The sequence below is a fragment of the Sarcophilus harrisii genome, chromosome 6 (assembly GCF_902635505.1).
Source record: "Sarcophilus harrisii chromosome 6, mSarHar1.11, whole genome shotgun sequence".
Classification (NCBI taxonomy): domain Eukaryota; kingdom Metazoa; phylum Chordata; class Mammalia; order Dasyuromorphia; family Dasyuridae; genus Sarcophilus; species Sarcophilus harrisii.
This window is the reverse complement of record NC_045431.1, coordinates 51,367,272-51,390,353: the sequence shown is the minus strand read 5'-3', so window position 1 is coordinate 51,390,353 and position 23,082 is coordinate 51,367,272. Positions and strand designations below refer to the sequence as shown.

The following is a 23,082-nucleotide window of genomic DNA, read 5'->3' as shown; positions in this document are numbered from 1 at the left end:
AAGTCCTACTTATTTTAGCACTTAATAAGTATGTGCTTAAGTACTGTACCATAGCACTTTGGTATTATATTTTAGTAAGCACTTAATAAAACTTATTGATCACACTTGATGCCATACTTTGCTGTTCAGCCAGTGAATTGGGCTAAAATCAGGCTTGGTTATAAATTTGATAATTAAGAATAAATAGCCTAAACTTTTCCATCACTATGCTACCATGTTGTTGTAGTAAACATTCGTTCAGTGGATATTTATCAAACAGCAGTAAACTATGTTTGATTCATACTGAACATGGGAGTGTTGGACTGAATGTTGTACTTGGAGTTAGGAAGTCACTAGTTAGCTAGAAAATCCTGGTTAAAAAAAACTTTACCTCTATGTGTTTTGGATAATTTCTTTGGCCCTTTCTACTAAGTCACTGATAGACTGTAACCTGCACTGAAAAGGGGAATTCCCATACATTCCCTTGATATTGAAATGACCCAGTTGTCATATATTTGTGTACTTGTAGTTAACCATGCTGAGTACTAGGAGATAAATAGATAAGACCTGCAAACTCTAAAGGGGAAGTAGTACACATAAATAAAACATAAGTAGAATACAAGTAAGGCAGTTGATAGTGTAGTCAACAGAGTGTCTGGCCTGGAGTCAGGAAGACTCATTTTCATGAGTTCAAATCTGGACTCAGACAGTTATTAACTGTGTGATACTTTTCAAGGCATTTAACTGCTTGCCTTAGTTTCCTCATGTGTAAAATGATCTGGAGAAGGAAATGACAAACCGTTCAAGCATCGTTGCCAAGAAAATCCCACACAGGGTCACAAAGAGTTGAACGTGACTGGAAATGACTAAACAGAAATAATAATACAAGTAGGCAAGAGGAATTTCAGGTCTTATGAAATCAGATAAGAGAGATAATTAACATTTGGGGAAGTTAGAGAGTACTTCATTTAAGAAGAAAAATTTTAGGTCAGTATATCACCAGGAAGAACAGGACAGAGGGCATTCCATTTGAAGAAAAATCATGTCAGCAAAAAGCAGAGGTGGTAAATAATGGGATGTGCTTAGGCAAAAGTGAATGATCTTGATTTTTGGGGGGCAAATAATGAATTGGAGAGGAATGTGGAAACAAAGAGGAAAAGTTAATGGGAGGTGAATTTTGGAAATATTTTAATGTTAGCTAAATTTTTCCATAGATTTTTGAGCAATGGATTGAATTGATCATACCCATGCATCAGGAAGTCCATTCTGACCCTGAGATATGAACTGAATTGAAAGAATTGATTAAGGGAGGGATGGCTGTTAGAAAAGGATTGTGATATTGAAGCAAAAGGTAAGAAGGGCCAGAACTAGAATTGAAACAGTGAGAAAATGAGAAACAGGAAGAGAATGAAGAAACTGTGGTATCACAGGAGCCAATTGAATACTTCTAGGCTGGTGACCTTGACATGGATTCCTAGAAAAAATATCAGTAAAGATTATTCCAGGTGTGATTTGTGAACACTTAGAGAGAGGAGCAATGGACACTCTTGCTTGTTTAAGAAGTCACACAAGAAATAACTCATCTATTTTGACAAGATTACTAGACTAGCAGATTATCAGAATGTGAGCAATATAGTTTTGATTACAGCAAGAAAAAGATGGAGAGAGAAACAAAGTTGGATGATGATAGGTTTAAGTCTGTCAGACCCCACCTGACTATAATGACAGGATTCAAATAATTAAAAAATCTTTTATTGGTGCTCAACAAAATATTGCTCTTTCTTCCCAGTGATCCTTTTTTAGATACTCCATCCCTACAACAAAGAAGTATAATTGTACCAAGTAACCTACACATTTCAAGAATTTTGACTAATATATGCCTCTTAATCTGGGTAGAACTCTCCAACAGAATGCCATATTCCTCTGTTCTTCATCCTATTTGATTTACTATTTTTTTGTCAATTATTTGAGATAAAGACACAGATGATATTAATCGTCAAAATTGGACATGATATGAAACTGGAACATCAAATGACAGAATGTTGATTTGAATTATTGTTTTTCGGTCTTTTCAGTTGTGTTCAACTAGTCATGATCCCACTTGGCAAAGATACTGGAATAGTTTTCCATTTCCCTTTCTAGCTCATTTTTTCAGATAAGGAACCAACTCAAACAGGGTAAAGTGTCTTGCCAAGAATCACACAGCTAGTCTGAAGTTAGATTTGAACTCAGGTTCTCCTGAATCCAGACCCAGAACTTTATTCCCTGTATCACTTAGCTCTCTACAATGTTGATTTAAACGATCTAAATAGCTAAGTCTCACAATGTCATTTCCTTGCTCAAAAAGTTTCAGGGGATGTAATGTAGACCCTTCAGACTGGTCTTTAAGATCTTGTTCAGTCTGACTTTAACCAATCTTTCTAGTTTTTTATTCTCCGCTTCCTTTCAAGCACTCTACATTGCAGAAAAAGTGTCCTATGGATTGGCCTTCATATCTCTACTTGATGGAATTCTCTTTTTTTCTTAGTTGAAGAATTGAGGATTTTATTATAGAAGAGACTTAGGAAGTACTTAGCAGGTAACTTCAGGTACTCGGGTAATAAGAGAGGTTTAGATATTCTGCTGGATCTCAGAGGAAAGAGCTAGGAGCAATGGGTAGATGGTACAAAGAGTGAGGTTTAGGAAAAACTTCCTAACAATTAAAGGCTATCTAGAGGTTGAACAGGGCTTTCTCTGGAGATCAGTTTCCCTTTACTAAAATCTTTCAAGGAGAGACTGAGTAATCACTATTAAGGTGTGGAATCAAGGGAATTCTTGCTAAGATAAAGATCAACCTCATTGCAGTTCTGTGGCTCAGGCACCATCTCTTCCTCAAAGTCTTCCAGCATGCTGCTAAATGAAATTGATACCTCCTACTCATATTTCTTATCCCAAGTTGCTTACATACTTCCTTTAAACTTAAGCCATTTTATCAATAGCATATTTTTTTTTTTTTAAATTCATGACTTGTTCCCCTTAATAGAGTGTAAATTTGGCCAAAGGGAGAGCAACCTTGATAGACAGGACAAAATAGGAAGAGATGGAAGGAGACATAAGTCTTTATTCTTTGGGAAGAGGAAAGGGACAACATGTGCACAGGAAATTATTTATTAAATAAATACAAAATAATTTCTTATCAGAGGGCATCAAATCATTAACTTTAAAAAACATTCTGATATGTTTATTTATGTGACAGTGCATAGAGGACTGCTCATGGTGACAGGAAAACTGCCAGTTCAAATTTTGTCTCAGATACTTAACTTCCTGAGTAAATAATTCTTCCCTCCCATTTTAATAGTATTTTAGTTTTCCAATTACATATAAATATACATTCATTTTTGTAACGTGCTGCCTCCCGACTCATACCCTAACCCTAAACCTAACCCTCCCAACTCTAACCCTAAATGCGCGACCCTAAATTCACGACTCTAACCCGACTCCCTTCTCTCCCCCTCTCCATGACAGCAAGCAATCTGATTTAGGTTATATATGTATAAACATTTTAACATATTTCCATATTAGTCATGTTGGGAAAGGACAAAGATCAGGACAAAAGGGAAAAAGCACAAGAAACAAAACAAAACAAAACAAGATGAAAATAGGTTGCTTTGATCTGCATACAGTCTCCCCAATTCTTTCTCTGGATGAGGAGGGCATTTTCCATCCCAAGTCTATTGGAATTGTCTGAGAAGAGCTATCTTATCAGAGTTGATCATCACACTATCTTGATGTTGTGCATACAACGTTCTCTGGTTCTATTCACTAAACTCAACTTCTGTTCATATAAGTCTTCCCAGGCTTTTTTCAAATCAGCCCATTTATCATTTTTTACAGAACAATAATATTCCATTACATTCATAGGCCATAATTTTTTTTAGCTATTCCCCAATTGATAGGCATTCATTGAATTTCCAATTCTTTGCCACTACAAAAATAATTATTAAAATTTTTTGCACCTGTAGGTCCTTTTCCCCTCTTTTATGATCTCTTTGGGATACACACCAGTAGTGGCACTGCCGGATCAAAGGGTATGCACAGTTTTAGGTCTCTTGGACATAAATTGATCTCTAGAATGGTTAGATCAGTTCACAACTCCACCAACAATGTATTAGTGTCTGAGTTTTCCCACATCCCCTCCAACATTCATCATTGTTTTTTCTGTCATCTTAGCCAATCTGAGAGGTGAGGTAGTATGTCAGAATTCTTTTAATTTGTATTTCTCTAATCAATAGAGATTAATAGTTTTTTTCATATGACTAGAGATGGCTTTAATTTCTTCATCTGAAAATTGTCTGTTCATATCCTTTGACCATCAATTGGGTAATTCTTATAAATCTGACTCAGTTTTTTATATATTTTAGACATGAGGCCTTTATCAGAAACACTGGTTTTAAAAATTGTTTTCTAGCTTTTTGCTTCTCTTCTAATCTTAGCTGCATTGTTTTGTTTGTGCAAAACCAGTTAAATGGTTTGTAATCAAAATTATCCATTTTGCATTTCTCAACGTTCTCCTTTTTTTGTTTGCTTATAAATTCTTCTCTTCACCAAAGATCTGATAGGTAAACTATACCTTGCTTTCTTACTTTGCTTATATTATCACCCTTTATGTCTAAATCATGAGCACATTTCAATCTTATCTTGCAAACTATTAACTTTTTTACCAGTGACTAAGTTTAAAATGGGAGAAAATAGTATTATAACTGCATTTTATTATGATATGTAGGTGGCAATACAACATGACCAACACATATTCTATTGCAATTGCATTGTCCTGATGGGCTTAATTAAAGAGAGTATTTTCTTAGACATCCAGTTATTTAATTTAGATTAAATTGGAAATTTATGGCTTTGTCTTTTTTTATACATTTTGGAAAATATGTATGTGGAACCTAAGAATCACTGATCTATAATTATACAAGGCATGTATTTAAATAAATGTACCTCTAAATATTAACACTATTTTACCTTTCCCTTGACTTTAGGTAGAAGTGTAAACATCCTTCAGCAAGTACAAGTGGATATCATAGACAGTAAGACATGCAATGAGCCACAAGCTTACAACAATGCTATTACTTCTGGAATGATATGTGCTGGTTTTTTGCAAGGAGGAAAAGATGCTTGCCAGGTAAACTAAAGTGCTTTTATTTGCTTCCATTAGAGACCATAGATATTTTCTTACTGGCAGGAGTAAATATCTAGTGCATTCTTGAGTTTGCATAATTATTTGAAAATCTCTCACTAATCTATTGAATATCAATGTTAGTACAAAAAATAATGTAAAAATAATTATGGGGTAGAGAGGGAAGGAGCACTCCATTGTATGTAAATGAAACAGGCTCTCCAAGTCTTCATATACTGAATTGGAACCAGAAAGATATGTCATACTCCCTTAAAACTCCTTTCGAAAGGAAGATTTAAACCAGTGGTTCTCAAAGTATGGTCTAGAGAATCCTGGGGATCTCTGAAATGCTTTTAGAGGGTCTACAAATTCAAAAATAGTTTTTATTTCCAATATGGTAAATGTCTATAAATATAATCCAGATAAACAAAAACTGTTTGGAGAGATCCTCAATAATTTTTAATGGGATAAAGATACTGAAAACAAAAATTTGAGAACCACTGATCTAAACATTCTCTTAGGTCTGGACCCTTAATCATTATTCCAGAATATGACAACTTTGAAGATTTAAAATTCAGTGCTGTCTTCCTCTGATCACAACTTTCTTTGCCTACTATTTCTCAAACTGTCTCACTTTACTAGAGCCAATTCTGGCTTCAGTAAACTCCTTTCAGACCTTGACCCCAGGGTCTGCCACTTTGTGGCTGCCCCTTCTATTGGTGAAAAGCTCCAATATCTATCTTGATGCTTTCAAGCTCACTGTGCAAACACCAGTGGTAGACCACTCTCATCACCTTGTTGTTTTCTCTGCTCCAATTCTTTGGGTTATTGAGTGCTGCTAGAGGGAAAAAATACTGTATTGACTTGCAACGAATTCAAACTGACTTTATTTGGCCTTTATCTCTACTTGGCAATGCTTTGACTATTCTTGAGCACTGCAAGATTTTTTTCCTCCGGCAAGGTATTTCCAAAATTCTTTACTTTTTTCCAGTCCTCTTATCCCTATGTTAGTTTTCAGCAGATCAAGTTTCCTAAGCTCTTGGTGAATAGATTTAGGCTGTCTTGTGTAAGCTCTTTCATTTATGCTCATCTTCACATTGCCATTTTTCTACATTTGTACTTTTCTGCCTTGGTACAAATCTTAGAGAAAGATAGGTTCCTTCCTTTTCACCATCTTCTCATGCAATGACATTTTTTTGTTGTTGAGGCAATTGGGGTTAAGTGACTTGCCCAAGGTCACACAGCTAGAAAGTGTTAAGTGTCTGAGGTCAGATTTGAACTCAAGTCCTCCTGACTTCAGGGCTGGTGCTTTATCCACTGAGCCACCTAGCTGCCCCCAATGACATTATTTTAAAGCATTTCAAAGCATTTAATTCATATATATATAAATCATTTCACACATTTTCCAACCCATCTCTTATAATAATGAACTTTTTAAAAGAAGAAGAAACAAATTCCTCCTCCCAACCTTCATCAATAAGTGTCAGAGTTAAGGTATCTTGCGATGAGATGAGACATACTAAATGATTTTGAAATTAAATTATGATAGAAATTTCCTGACAAATTCCCTTTCTGTAAACTACGTTACTAATTCTGGTTCTCCCACTTTTTCCCTAGGGTGACTCTGGTGGACCTTTGGTCAGTTCAAATTCTAGAGACATCTGGTATCTTTATGGCATAGTGAGCTGGGGTGATGAATGTGCAGAACCAAATAAGCCAGGTGTTTATACTCGAGTGACAGCTTTTCGTGATTGGATTGAAGCCAAAACTGGTGTCTAAGAGAGAAGTGACCTGTGACATGAAATGCAGAGTTATATTTGGGCCATATTCACCCCAAGCTACCCATATGTATTGATTATCCTTTCTCTATAAAGTTTCTGTCTTTGAGATTTTGACTTAAAGTCATGGATCTCAAGTGAACGTCAACAGTGTAAAGAAATTATCCATTCTCATAGATTATTGCATTTATTGCCTTTGTAAAGGTAGCAAACAATCCAAAAAAAGGAAATAAGCCAATTTTTTTTTGCTTTAAAAATAAATTTATATATACACAGAGGCATGTGCTATGGAATTTTTTCTCTATTTGAGTCAGGCCAGTGCAAAAGGGAACATAAGAAATATTATTATGCCATAATAAATGATGAAAGGGACAGTTTTAGAGGAAGTCAGTATGATTTGTATGAACTGATCCAGAGAGAAGTGAGCAGAATAATAACAACTTATACTATAACAACATTGTAAAAAGAAATAATTTTGGTTATTTTGAAATTTAATAAAATATATAAATATTTTCAAATTTCAAATAATTATTTTTTAAATGTTTTTTGGAAGTTTGTAGCTTTCAAGTTTTTGAAGTTATTAAACTTAAAACTGCACTAATGCTTTTGGTATACTGTACATTTTTATTTAAACATGTATATATACACATTAGGTTGATTTCATCTTGTGCTGTATATTATTCTAGTTTTCAAACTTTGTAAAACCTTTGATCAGCAGCTGCTCAATGACTAAAAAGATAGCATTTATAATCCTACCCTTAAGAACATCCAGAGAATGAGGTTTTAATGCATAATTGACATTTTTGATGCAACTCCATTAGGAAAAGTCTAATGTTATAGCCTTGATTTCAACTTATCAAAGGGCATGGCAGACTTTCTTCTGTGTTTGTCATTCTCAATCAGAGGTACTGAAAATAATAAATTTTGATAAAATTCATAAAACTGTGTGAAAATTTAAATTATTTAACTTTCAAATCATGCTTTTTTTTGGGTAAGTTTATAGATTTTATGGTCCTGTATTAAAGCTTAAAACTATACTAAGACTTTTGGATCATGGTGTGTGCATAGTAATTGCTCTGTATAGATATATTAGAGTTATTGAATGTCTTTCTCTCTCTCTCTCTCTCTCTCTATATATATATATACATTTAATTAAAGGAATTTATGAAGTTCTTCCAGGTCAATATCATCTCATAAGCATAAGAGACATTGAGCTTAGGGCCTAAAATCCCTAAAACTTATGAAATTTGTTTTTCTTAAAAAATATGTAAGAAAAAATATAATATCTTCCTTGATGTACATGTATACATAAAGATATGTGTATGCATATAGCAAGAATAAAATTCTTATTTATATATACATAAATGTTTAATTAGATGTATTCTATGAAATTAGCTAGTTCTTAAACTTCAGTTTAGAAGGTTAGCATTATAGCTACGATGAAGAATTTTTGCATAATGGGTAAAGGACTGTTCTTGGAATTAGGAAGAACTGGATTCATGTTCTATATCTGATACATACTAGCTCTGTAACTCTGGCAAGCCATTTAATTTCTCAGTGCTCCTGACAACAAAGATCTTAAGTTTCAGGTAGTTCATGGAAAGAAGTTTCCACCAAGAAAATTCTCTAAACCAATAAAAACACAGGTCTAGATCTGTCTCTATCCAATTATACTGTAAGCATACACACACACACACACACACACACACACACACACATACACACACAACTTAACCAATAATGTTGCCTGAGTCAATAATATGTTTTTTATATTAACAAGCAACTATTTGCTGCATGTTGTACCTGGCAGTTCTTGATAAGGGTGAGATTATAGAAAATGGCCCTTCCTTGGCCAGCCAGTTATCATTACTGTTGGTCATGGAGTTAGATTTAGAACATATGAGGATATCAGAGCGTGATGTTGAGATGAAGGGAAAGAGAAAAAAGGAAAATAGAGCTCCTAGATTGTTTAAACTCCTTTGAGGAAAGAATATCGTTTATTCACTCATCATCTTCATTTTAGTCAGGAAAGCACAAAATTAATGCCTCCAGTTAAGAAAAAAGTAAGGTCCAGTATTTAAATGCAATCACTTATAGTATTCTCTATGTATGGTATTAATAATATTGACATGAGATGAATAATACCATTGCTGTATGGATTAAATGAGATAATATATAAAAAGTGCTATGAGAAACCTCAAAACACTATATAAATCATAGCTATTTTATTATTTGATCCATACCAATGAGATATTTCTTCATAAATTTAGGAATTATTATGGATTCAATATTTTCAAAAAGCAAGATGAAAGAAATTAGATTCTTTCAACAATATGTATACGTCTTTTACATATGTTTCTATTTTGCTTATAAAAATATCTGAAAAAAAATCTTGAATATGTAAAAGCTGCTAAAATCTTGAGTATGTAAAAGGCTGCTAAAAGTAAAAAATAAATTAAAAATTAAAAATAAAAACATGAGTTCCCTATTAAATGTTCTATTGAAATTGAGTCCTCAGTAAGTACATTTCATTTTTAAGGAGGTAAGTTTAGTCAGTCAATAAACATTTATTAAGTACCTGCTATGTACGAGGCACTATGCTAAGCAAAGGAGTAAGATTCTGGATGGTGTCTTTAATCTTCTGATCCCTAATCCAAAAAGAACATTTAGATATCATGGTGACATTAGTCTTATTGCTGAAGCATAATAGTTATGTTAGATCGTGACAAGCCAAATGAAAGTAATTTCCCTTAATAAACATGTTTCTTTAACAATGTACACGTGTATCACTATTACCATGATCACAATCAACACAACCATCATTCCTGTGAGAATGATTAAGTATGGTAGCATATTACTCTGGAAGTTTAAAAAACAAATTGAGACTTTTAAAAAACTAAACAGAGAAGTTTGTATTTTATCCTAGAGACTACCAGAGTTGGTGGAGTAGGCTTGTGGTGTTAGAGTAAAATAGAAATTGGAGCTATCAAACCCTTGATAAGGATCTCTGCAGGTTGTATATTGACTTAAAAAATTACATATTTACATGGTCAATGCCCCTTTTTAATCTTGCTCAGCTACACTCAGATCCATGTTTGCTTCTTTTGTAATAGGGCACTCACCTTAAGGTCAGATCCCAGCCAAAGGGAAATTATTTGGTTAAAGGAGAAGGTGGCCAACAATATCAAATGCTGGGAAGTCAATAAGATCTTCTAAAAAACAAAGATGATGAAGGAGAACAATCTAGATATATGAGGCAGTCTATGAAAAGGCACAGAAACCAAAAATGGAATATTAGATATGGGGATGAGGAAGAAATCCAGTCTGATCTATAGAGTGTGAGAAGGTGCTCGATGTACAGTAGATCACAGCTAGGTGGGAGCCATATTGTAAAGGGTTTCTGTGCTTAATAAAATCTTTCTGAATTAAAAAAAATACTAAAAAGTTAGGAAAATAAATAACTTTGGTTTTCCGGTCAGGACATATTTATTACTAAATAAACAAAAACAAATAATACTGAAATAGTGAAATTAGTGAAGTTTGGATTCTATTTCTGGCTCTAACTTTGTAAAATATCTTAGATAGCTATAGAAAATAACAAAAATACTTAGTGTTGGTCTATCACTCAGCCCTCTCTACCTTAACTTGTAATTGGATCTAGAGGATAAAATCATGAGGGATTTTGCTAGAAACAATTTTAAAAGTTGGCAGTAGCGAGTGGAGGAGGATGAGCTGCGTGAAAATGAAAGCAAGTAGGATGAAGTCAACAATAAAGAATGAAGAGGCCTGTATATAAATTACACTTGTTTTTGTGAGATATCATCTTAGACTGAGGCACATTAGTCATTCTGCTGCTTTCAAGATTTGAGGGACAAAAAGGACCATTTAAAAAATCTCCAACTCTGAGTTTTGGTGGAAATCTGGAATTCCCTAATTTAATTGTATTTAAGTTCTCTCTGTTTTGGGGAGACACTTTTAAAATATGAAGATAATTACCATGACTTTAATGAAACAAGTAGATTGTGCAGTCGATAGAGGGTTGGATTTCAATTCAGGAAGATCTAGGTCCAATCATCACTCTGTTAAGATATTAGGATATTTCCAGAGCTAAGACCCAGCAATTAGTCTGTGCTCTGAACTTGGCATAACAATACTTTTCACTCATCTTCTGGTTGATCTCTCCCTCTGGCAAAATAATATAATTGTATGATTAAAAAAAATTTTGTATTTATTAAAATTTTAATTTATGGGAAAAATCTAAACATTTCTACAAAGTATAATAATAAAAATTGCAAATGAAACTGCAAATCTATTGTGTACAACTTGCTTTTCTTTTTAATCATATAATAAAGTGATCATATAATTTTTTTTCTTCCCTCACCTCTTCCTACCCTAGAGATGGTGACAATTAGACACAAATATGTATATATATGTAAGACCATTCTATACATACTTCTATTTATCTGTCTCTGGATGCAGATAGTTCTTCCTTCATATATCCTTTGTAGTTAATTTGTGTATTTATGATAGTCTATGAAACACAAAAGATTTAGAACTCCTGAGCTATATAAATGGGATATTCCCATATTATTTAAGGATAGTGGTATTTGTTAGGAAATATTTCTTTCTGTTCTCCCTGTTCCTCTTAGTTCTATCTTTGTACCCAAGTACAACAAAGAGTTTGGGGATGTCTAGTCTCTGCCATCCACTCAAGTCCCTACTATTGAGTCCCTCTAATTTTAGGAGTCCACTGTATCCTAATTCTATTTAACCACTTAATAATTGGATTAGCTTTCACAAATGACTATTCACTTAGGTATAGCAAAAACAAACATATAAATCCCTCTTCCTCACATGGCATTATCTGTCCCTTTACTCCTCTTTATACCACCTCAATGTTTAGGGAGGACAGAGGAAAAAAGATTAATTTTGCAGCTTTACTGGAATCCCTTGTAACATAATTCTAAATGCAAATGTGACCTCTATTAAAGATCATAATAGAAAAATATTAAGACACAGATAGTATACCTTTTATAATTACGAATAGGAGATATATTCTTAATCAAATAAGATTTGGAGACAATTACTAAAGATAATATGGATAATTCTGATTACTTGAAATTTAAAAATTTCTGCATTTAGAATGTATTATGAAGAGTGGTGTAAAATGTTGATTATAGAAATTGCTGCTGTACTGTTTTCCAGGCTTTCTAGCAGTTTTTTTTTAATCAAATAGAGATTTTTCTCTATTAAATGTATCATACACTGAGTTGTTGAGTTCTGTTGCTTCTGAATCTCCTTTTCCAATATGTTGCATTAATCTATCTATTCCTTAATTTGTACCAAATGGTTTTGATGATTACTGCTTTATAATATAAAGTCTGGAAATACTATTCTCCTTTTGACCTTACTTCTTTCCATTATTTCCCTTGATATTCTATTTCTTTCATTTTAAAAATATATTTTATTAATTTATCAAGTTTTATCATTTGATCAGTCATTTTATTAATATAATTTGATACATAATTAATTTTGGTAGTGTTGTAATTTTTATTATATTGTTATGACTAAGTTATGAGCACTGGATAGTCATCCAGCTATTTAACTTGTTTTTTATTTCTTTAAGGAGGACTTTGTAATTGTAATTGAATCCATTTTTGTGAGTTTTGAGAGGTTGATCCCTATGTATTTATGCATTCTATGGTTATTTAGAATGGAATTTATATCTGTATTAGACTTACATGTTTTATTATTCTACAGAGATGCTATTGATTTCTGAGAATTTATTTTGGAGCCTGCTATTATTCTGAAGCTATTGTCTCAGTATTTTTTGCTGACTACCCAGACTTATTTTCCAAATAAGCCATCATATCATCAACAAACAGTGATAAATTTATCTTCTATTTACTCCTCTTTATTTCTTTAATTCCTTTATTTCATCTAATTGCTATTACTAGTACTTTCAGAATTATTTCAAATAATAATGGGGAGAGTGGGCATCCTTTCTTCACTTCAATATTTATTGGGAAAAGTTCTAATGTATCTCATAGCATAGCATACTTGCTTTTTGGTTTTCTATAGATGTTTTTATGATATAAAAAGTCCCCTCTATATCTATACTTTGTGTGGTTTTTAACATAAAGAGTGTTGTACTTTGTCAAAGAATTTTTCTGCATCTATTGAGATGATCATGTGATTTTGGTTATTTTAATTTTAATATTAATAATTATGTTAACTGTTTCCCTAATGTTGAACCATCCATACATTCCTGTTATAAATCCCACCTGACCATATTGAATGTTTTCTTATGTAAATCTCTGTAGTCTGAAAAACTTTTCTTTATAATTTTTGAATCAATGTTCATTAATAAAATTGGCCTATAGCTTTCTTTCTGTGTCTCATATTTTCTTTGTTTAGATATTAGATCTATTCTTTCTCCTAAAAATATTCTGTTGGGTGCTTCCATTGTATTTTAATATTTAGACCATATCTTGTTATTTTATGCAGCCTTTTGATTTATATGTCCATTTGACAACACAATTCAAAGAGAGGAAGACATTCACTTTTCTACTGGTCTAAAAATTTCTATGTGGACAAATATAGATTAAACTAATATGGAGTTAGGAAGAGGGCAAGCAGTCCAGGATTGGAGACTGACTAATCACTAATAGGACAAATCATGTATACTAACTGGAACTGCCCTTATGGACATTTATTGCTCCATTAAGAGTGTGATTTGCACAAATGAAATAATTTGTACAAATAAAAGAAATATAGCCAAGATCAGAAGGAAAACAGAAAATCAGGGGAAATTTTTTTATAGACAGTTTCTCATAAGATTTGACATCTCAAATATATAAAGAACTTTGTAAAATCTATAAAAATATGAATCACTCCCCAATAAATAAATATTCAAAGTATATGAACAAGCAGTTTTTAAATAAAGAAATCAAAAGGACTTATAGTCACATAGAAGTACTCTAAATCATTATTGATTAGAGAAATGCAAATCAAAACAAACAAAATATCATTTTTGCACCTTTCAGATTGGCTAAAACGATTAAAGGGAAAAGCAACAAACGTTGGAAAGGGAGTGGAAAAATTGGGACACTAATTCATTGTTGGTGGAATTGTGAACTATTCAGCAGCTTTGGAAAGCAATCTGGAATTATGCCCAAAGAATTTTAAAATTACCACTACTGAGAAAAGGAGAAGAACTTAGATATTCTAAAATATTTATAGCAGTTCTCTTTGTGGTGGCAAAGAACTGGAATTTGCAAGGATGCCTATGAATTGGGAAATGGCTGAACAAGTTGGGGTATATGACTGCTACTGTGCTATAAGAATTGATGAGTCAATAATCTTAGAAAAATATGGAAAGATTTGTATGAAATAATGAAAAGCAAAATAAGTAGAACCAAGAAAATGTCTACAGTAATTCAATATTGTTTTAAGAACAACTTTGAATGAATAATGATAATAATATATATGTACATTAACTATGAAGGACATATGAAGAAAGACATTACTAGCATCCAAAGAAAGAATTGAAAAACAGAAGTATGCACAGAATAATTTTATACACACACACACACACACACACACATATACTTATTTATGACTTACTGTAGTAATCTCTCGGATGGGAGAGAGGAAGGGAAAGGAAAAAAGGAAAAAAATTACATGATAATGTCAGTATATATTTAAAAGATATTAATATAATATAATATAAACAATATATTAATCTATAATAAATAATAATTAAAAAGCAAGTTATACATCATAGATTTCTAGTTTTAAGTGTACTCATGTTTTTATTAATTATTCTATGTTATAGAAATGCTTGTTTCATTACATAAATTAAAATAAAATAAATTAAGAATGCTTCAAAAAGACTATAATGACAAAGTGTAGGGCAGGAATCTGCAACTCACTGCATATCCTTGATGTTAGATGGAGTTGACAATTTATCTCATAATCTAGGAAGCTGAGGCTGGGAAGTAAATTTGTGGAATGTTGGGATTACTTTAAGGTAAGGGAATGAGGCTTTGGAGCTTGATTTCTACTTGATTTTATGACCATTATATCTCTCTAAATCTTTTTCATATAGCCATTTCCATCACTTTGTAATTAAAACTGAGTCCTGAACACAATTCATTGATCTAGAAGAAATTGAATAGGGCAGGTTGCTATTGCATGTACTTGTCAAGTTAATTCTCTTTCTGAAGAAAAAAAGAGAAATAGGGTTTTAGAAGAATGATTTTAGTGCTTGGAAAAACCCAGAGAGGTTAATTAATATGAAGTATGACAAAAAGGAGGAGATTAGGTTGAAAAAATGAATTTTTAAGAAGGAAATAAAGATTGAAGACTCTTAGAAATTAGAGTTTGTCTGATCTGTATATGAGAAATGCAATCTCAACATATAAAAGGAAATTACTTGTATTTTAAAATTAGATAATAGATATGTGGCCTTTTTTTGATTATGCCATCATTTTCTAATAGACTTATCCTCTATACCCCTCACATTGAATTTGGTTTTATAACAAAGAAAAATAGTCAGAACTAATGGACAAAATGTATCTGTCTCTGTTTTATACCCATTTTTCCACCTAGAAAAATGAAATGTATTTCATCATTTCTCTTTTTAAGGCTAAGAAAGATCATTGAAATGAATATTTTGGCTACTTTTTACTGTTGTTTTCATTCACATACACTATGAACCTCATTGTTGTTGCCAGGGTGTACACTATTACCTTTCTAGTTCTGTTTACATCACAGAATCTAACTTCAGCTTTTAAAAAATTTCCCTATTTTTGAATTCAGCCCATTTCTTTTCAAATTCTCTTCCATGGAGATAAAGAACAACTGCTTAGTAGTCCCCTTACAAGCTTTTTTTTTTTTTTTTTAAATAAACTTGCACATAGAAATTGAGTAATCATTTAGCCATCTTTTTTAGACTAAGCAGACAGTTGACAAAATTACTACATATTCTGCCCCCTTTTCTAATTGCTTTATAACTCTTTTAAAAAGACTCCAATTAGACACTAAGCTCTATTTATGAACTAGATGAAGTGGGAGGCTAGTGGAAGATTGCTTTCTGTTCCCTTCATCTTAAACTATTTTTTTAAAAAGGTAGGACTAGATTTGTGAATTCAATAATATCATGTAATGTCAATGAGAAAACTTTCTCTACCAATATACTCTCCTTTAACTGATAGACTTCCAATCACGCTTGGGGAAATTTGCTGACTTGTTCAGAGTAATGCAGCTAACATATGTTAGATGACAGGCTTGAACTTTAAATCTTCTTGACTTTCAAGCTCCCTACGCACTATGGCATATTGCTACTCTGAAAAGAGCAGTCCAATATTTTCTTATTGTTGTTTTATTCACAAGGCAATTTAGGTTGTGATTAACTGTAACTTGTGAGTCTTTTTCTGTTATATTCAAGTAAAGTTTTCCCACATTTTATTTATTTTATATTATCTTGTATGTCTCTCATGCTTTTAGCAGATATTTATTGTTCTTTTTATCTGCCAGACACTTTTATATAATTCCTCAGACATGACTTCAGGCAAATAAACCTTCCTAAGCCTCATTTTCCCCATTTGAAGATAATAAAAACACTATCTTCCAGAATAGTTGTGAGGATAAAATTAAATGACATTTTAAAAGCACTTTGCCTACCTTAAAGTGCTATATAAATCCTACTAATCATTATTATATAACTATTCTGCCAATTTACCAAGGTTATTTTGAATTTTTATTCCTACCTTGCAAGATGATAGTAGCTTCAATTAATTTAATTCTAGCAGGAAATTTAACAAGCATAGTCCTACTCATTTTGTTTAGATCCCCAATAAAGATGGATAACACCTATCTCAGGATGGATTTCTTTATAACTGCATACCATATATCTTTTTAGATTTATCTTATACCATTAAATATTTCTTTTTCATGTGGCTTTTAGATCCCTAACAATATTAGTCAATTGCATATCTAGTTTGTTGATGAGGATATCATTCTAGGCAGTATTAAAAGTTTTATTGAAATATTAAAATCAGTTATATAATTTTGTTTCCTTTTGTTGGAGTTAACTGACATTATAATTATGTTTTTGCAATCATGGGCAAGTGTCTGGTTAGGCCTTAAGATTGCTATTACTTCATAAGTGCTTTATAGATTCAAAGATGATTTTATGTGATTATACAGGCTGCTCATTTACTAATGAAACTCATAAAAGATTGATTTATAGATCTAAGTGCCAATCTATACAAGTCATGCCCATTCCAGTCTGCTCAGGACTTTGAATCTATAAAGCACTTATGAAGTAATAGCAAATTACAAATCAGTAATTTGCTTGGTGAATTTAGAATGAGATTCAAAGGTGTTGGATATTGTCAAGGGATTTTTCTATCAATATATCAATAACTTGATAAATTATCTTCTCCTTCTCCATGAATTCTTCTTCAAGGATTCTAGCCTACACTGATTCTCTTTTATTCAGATTTATATAATATTCATGATCTGGGCTTCTGTTAAAATGTTTATGTGGGATCTGGGGCTAAGAATGAGCGTTTGGGGTTCCATTCCGATTTTTATGGTATCCTTATAAGTAAGACTAATGGAACCAAGTAAATTCTATCCAAAATAAGGTGACCTAATTTTTTGGTTTCTGGATGAGATTTAGAAGGGTTGTAACTTTAAAGGACATAATTGCATATATCACTGAACAGTCAACTAAGCCTTTTTTAAATAACTGAGAAAATACAACGTCCATTGCAGTCTTAATCCAATTCCTTATCATAATACAGAAGTGATCTTCAGTTTGATGTTATATAGATAGAACATGAGTTCTGGCAAATCCAGTGAGGTTGGAAAGGTTTCGAATTTGAGCCCCTGGAAAAACTCTGTGTTTAACCCAGAATTAGCCTAGAAGATGAGAAAAGCTATCTTGAGGTGATGAGGTCTTCTTGGCAACATCATCATATAAAGATTATATACACTAAAGGAGGATTACAACCTGTGTTGATAGAATGAAACTAGATACAAGGGAAAAAATTTGAGAACGTTCTTGATTTCTCTGTTGAGAAAAAAAGTGATATATATTATATAAAATGAGCTAATTCTAATACAAATGTTGGAACATTTCTCTTTGCTTAATTTTTAAAAAAAATATATTTTTGCTATTTCATTTTATAATATTTTCATTTCTTAATGTATTTCACTTCCTTCTGCCCACAAAGTTATCTATTATAACAAAGAATAATAAAAGAAGGAAAGAAAGTTCCTTCTGTTTAAATTTGAATACTATCTAGAAACTACTAGCATTTCTGGGGTTTTAGAAAAGTTCCAGATATCTCCAAAATAATTTTCAATAATAACCTGTTAATTTGTTACTATTTTATTTATGTATAACAGAGATCTTTTTTATCTTTCAGGAAATCATATTATTTAAAAGTTTTTCTTTTTGTATTTTTAAATATGCACTTATAATCTTTTGTACTTTATTTTCTAAGATTGAAGAAACAATTTGTTTCCTATTCATGATTACAAATTGTAAACTGAATACCTTTCCTGGAGAGGATTCCTTTACCTGCTTTTGATAGATTCATTAGACATGTGCTTTGTTGTAAAGATTTTGAGAGAATCCAGCCCCCTCCTTCATGTCAAAGAGAATCTGCTCTAGGAGGAACTCACTTTGGGTGAGCTGACAGCCAGATCCCTTTGTGGAAGAAGGTGCCCAATAAGATGGATCATATATATTACTATTGACTTCCCAGTTAAGCTACACATTCCCTGAGAAAGAATTTTTTTTCTCCTTTGTGCCTCATACAATATTGGCCACATAATATGTAATCAATAAAATACTTGTTGGCTCCTTGACCTGAATTAAAGACTTAGAACTGGTCATCTCAAATTAAAGCACTCACTCCCCACTTATGTGCTGGGGAACACTGACAAACTTCGCTAATCTTTTTTCTGTATATCCCCCATTGACTATCTTCATTGTATGTCTGCAATTTCTGTTATATCAATTTTCTTCATGTCAACAAATGAACTTTGATAAACAGATACAGTTTTTAGGTTTACAGGGCTCTTCTAGTGACCCAGTTCATCTCAGATCACTCTGGTAAAGATATTCTTTCTCACATTGTTAATTGGCCTCTCTGTAGGTTCCTATTTTTTCTTCTTTTTTTGTCTGCACACCTGTGCAAAATTGTAACTGTCTACCTTTTGTGCCTTTGCAGGCCTCCATTGTTTTTTTAAACTGCCCACCTTTGTAATTTAAAACTGCATGTCTTGGTAACCACCTGCCTCTGTATGGATTGTAACTGTATACTTTGTTAAAACTATCTGGGTCCATTTTAATTTTTGTTATCGTTTTGTTTTTTATCTTTGTAAAAATGTAAAATGTCTATGTTGTAAGCAAAATACTGTTACTTTGAATGATTTAAAATACAGCCAGCCAGAAAAAGAAAACTTCTTTTAAAATATTTTTGTTGAAAAAAGAGTAAAAAAAAAAAAAAAGAAAAACAGAAAAGAAATACAAAACAAAATAAAGCATAACAAAAGAGAATATTGTCATGTGCCCAGCAGAACATCAGGGAGGATTCAAAATATATAACAGTAAATTACCAAATCAAGAAAGTATATATATATTAGTAGAAAAAATTATATTCACAAATGTCCATTTTTTCTTTACTTCCTTGTAAATTATTTGGTTCTCTGTGGGTCACTTTATTTACTTTACTCTTATTCTCTCCTTTCATCCCTCCTACCCCCCAAGCAAGCTACAGTTAAGAAAAGATATCTATATATATAGATATATATATAGATAGATAGGCTTTCAAAACTACTAGTTCTCCTCCTTCCTCTAATGCATGGGTGTCTTTTTTTCCTCTGCACCTCATTTGTATAACATGATTACTAATTTTACCTTAACTATGCCAATCTTTCTTTTGAGCTACTCTATTGTTTTTTGGTTTTTTGCTGAGGCAATTGGGGTTAAATGACTTGCCCAGGGTCACACAGCTAGGAAGTGTTAAGTGTCTGAGGTCGGATTTGAATTCAGGTCCTCCTGACTTCAGGGCTGGTGCTCTATCCACTGCTCCACTTAACTGCTCCTGAGTTACTCCATTGTTGATGTGAATCTTAATCATAAAGTATACATTTCCTATGTAAAAAAAAAATTTGTCCAAGTTTAAACAGTTTGTCCATGCTGAGTTCTTTTTTCTTTTCATTATCTCTTGTTAACCCTTCTTTGACAATAAAAAGAGTAAAGATTGTTTAAACCAGAAAGACTCCTGTGATTTTCCCAGATCATAGACTCTTTCCCTATTAACCCTTCTCATCTCAGATCAGATTCCCAAATACAGATGTTAAAGAAAAATGATGGACAAATGTTGGGAAAGTTGAATTATGATTCATTTGAAGAAATTTATTAGCTGGGTAATCTTAAACAAGTTATATTATCTCTTTTCCAGTTTCTTGATATGTAAAGAGAAAAATAATGATACCCACCTCTCAGTGTTGTTGTGAAGATCAAAATAATATAATGATTTGAAAGTGCTTAATACAGTGACTGGCATATGCTAAGCACTACATTATTATTATTTTTTAATTGCATGTAATTGCTCATACCTGATAACTAAAATGATTTTAAAATGCTAAAGGTAATAAGATTAGTGATTTTTACATGTGATAATTTGGCGATGCAATTGTTGTTACCTGAAGTTTTGTTTCATGTTTTAAGTACATGGTGTCATTTGTGTTATTTTCTTTCTAAATTTTCTGATATTGTGAAATTTGAGAGACCACTGTAACAGAAATGCTAGTAGACAAAACAACTCCTTAATCTGGATGCTGTTACACATAAATTGGGCTTTTAAAAAGAATGTGATAAAATATACATTTGAAAATTGTTAAATATATAGTGAGGTGTATTTTGTTATAAAACATATTAATAATAATATATAATACCAAATTTTCATTTGAAATATTTGGCTATTATGAAGATGTATAGGATGTATTAAAGATGTAGTTTCAACATATTGATGACTCAGCCTTCAGGCATTTGCTGTCTGCCTGAAGTCTCAAAATATGGATAGTTTTAATTTCTAATTAAAGGATAAACAAAATGTTAACTGTAAGGGAAACATCAGGAAAGCTATTCAAGCCCTAAGTTTTGGTTAATGAAATTTCGCTTTTTAAGGTAAAAATTTCTGGAGTGTAATTTATTATTGTGCACAATCTAAGCAGGATCCTCCTGATTCTATTTGCTCATGGTAGTACTTCCTTTCTGAAAAAGAAATTACCATCTGGTTAATCTTGAGCCTTTTTTTTTTTAAGCAACCTATGACTCTATTATTGGCTGTCAGATTTGAGTTGTGCTTGGAGTCAAACCAAACTAAAGGAATTTTCCCTCTGTTATGATACATGACATTGCTATAACTATGTCCCTTTTTCCTTGCATATCAAGTTTTATAATTAATAAGTTTTGTAAGCCCCAATTAAATAATAGATTGATACTGGAACAACTCTGAGTTACTGTAATAGGATGCAAGTATAAACATCTTACAATTTTAACCTGGTTTGTGGTCCAATTATAACATAGGGATGATATTCTCCTGAGGGGAAAATGATTTAACAAAGTAATACGACAAAGCTTACTGTGAAAGTTTTCTAATTAAATGAAATAAAATGAAAAAAGCAACAGTATCAGACTTTTCTTTAAGAACTATATATAAATGTATATGATTGACTTCCAAAATTTACCTATCATGGAAATTCAGGATTTAAGCATATTTTGGTAATAGGTAAAACTTGATTTTACAAATAAATTGCATAAATAATGTAAAGAAAGTGAAATTAGTTTTCCATTATTATAATATCTGTCTAATAATTTTAAAAGAGAGAAGAGTTCACCTTGCAGTTGGACCCTCAAAAATTTTTAAAAGATTCTTACATCAGGTACAGGATTTAGAAACAACAAATGGTATTTAAACTGAAATTCTTAAAAGTTTCAAAATTGAAAATCAAATTTATGTGATTGTACTAAATTATAGAGTCAGAATTATCTAGAACCTCTAGAATTAGAAATAGAGAAGTAAAATCCCTTTAGAGCCTTCTAAGAATAAAGCCACTTGTCTAAGAAAAGATATGTAGAGACTAAATAACTCTATGTGACAACTGGGAACTCAATATGGGGTGATTAAACAGATATTGAGAATGAGTTACTTGGATACATTGGAAATAAATTATTAATTGTTTTGCATACTATGTTTGAATTTTCTTGATTTATCTTGGTGGTTCTCAAAACTAGTCCATTATGAGCTTTTGTAGTTTGATCTTATAGTGTTATATTAATGTGACCTGACAATGTAATTATATAATTATAGCATTTGTGAGAAAACATTATTGCATTTCTTGAATGCAGCCCTGCACAACTGAGAAACTGAATCATCCCTATATGCTGTTTAGAAACTCTTAACTAAGGATGCTGACCAGAAACCCAGATCCAAAGATTGATGCAAGGAGTTTTCTAACAGTTGAACATCTCAAAGTAAGACTCCCCACCAGGTCCTTCTGATTACTCCCACAGTGGCCATTTTTTGTAGCTGTGGACTCCTAGATCATCTGAAGAAAGCATCTGCTCTGACATAGATGACAGAACTCTCTAGGGATCTTAAAGTTCATTTAGTAGGGACCCAGAAGCAGCCACCATCCAGATAAGACAGCTGTCCCAAGATTATGGATGAGGGCTGAGTATACCTTCTTAGTTTTTTTTCCTCTTCTCTGTTTTGTACCCAACCACCAACACCTGATTCAAGTGTGTTTTGATGTTCTCTCCCTCTAAATTCTTGCCCCTTCTGCTTGCAAACAATTGGAACAATCATAGCTGGGACACACTTCCCATTTGGTTCCCTCAAGGAACTAACCTTGGAAATATCTACCTCTGGTCTAACTGGCCTCTCATGGCATCTTAGCTTATACCTGACCAAAAGGGTTGGGGTTTTTTCAGACTCCCTCCTTTTGGCCAAAAAAAGGGAAATGTCAAGATACTGGGAAACACACTATTTTCCAGAGCTAAAGCCAGCAAGCAAGCTGTACTCTTTATATACACATATATATTTACATAAATATAACACACACACACACACACAC

The 23,082-nt window shown here is 32.3% G+C and overlaps 1 protein-coding gene across 2 annotated transcripts in view; it reads left to right on the top strand.

The window, feature by feature from the left end:
• The window catches only part of LOC100916056 (transmembrane serine protease 11E), a 67,364-nt gene extending 59,998 nt beyond the window's left edge, over nucleotides 1–7,366 (top strand). For both annotated transcript variants that reach the window (XM_012552224.2, XM_031942005.1), the window contains exons 9-10: nucleotides 5,001–5,143; nucleotides 6,755–7,366. In XM_012552224.2, coding sequence (XP_012407678.1) covers nucleotides 5,001–5,143; nucleotides 6,755–6,916 — 305 coding nt within the window. In that variant the 3' untranslated portion in view covers nucleotides 6,917–7,366. The remainder of the gene's footprint in view (nucleotides 1–5,000; nucleotides 5,144–6,754) is intronic.
• The last annotated feature ends 15,716 nt before the right edge of the window (nucleotides 7,367–23,082 follow it).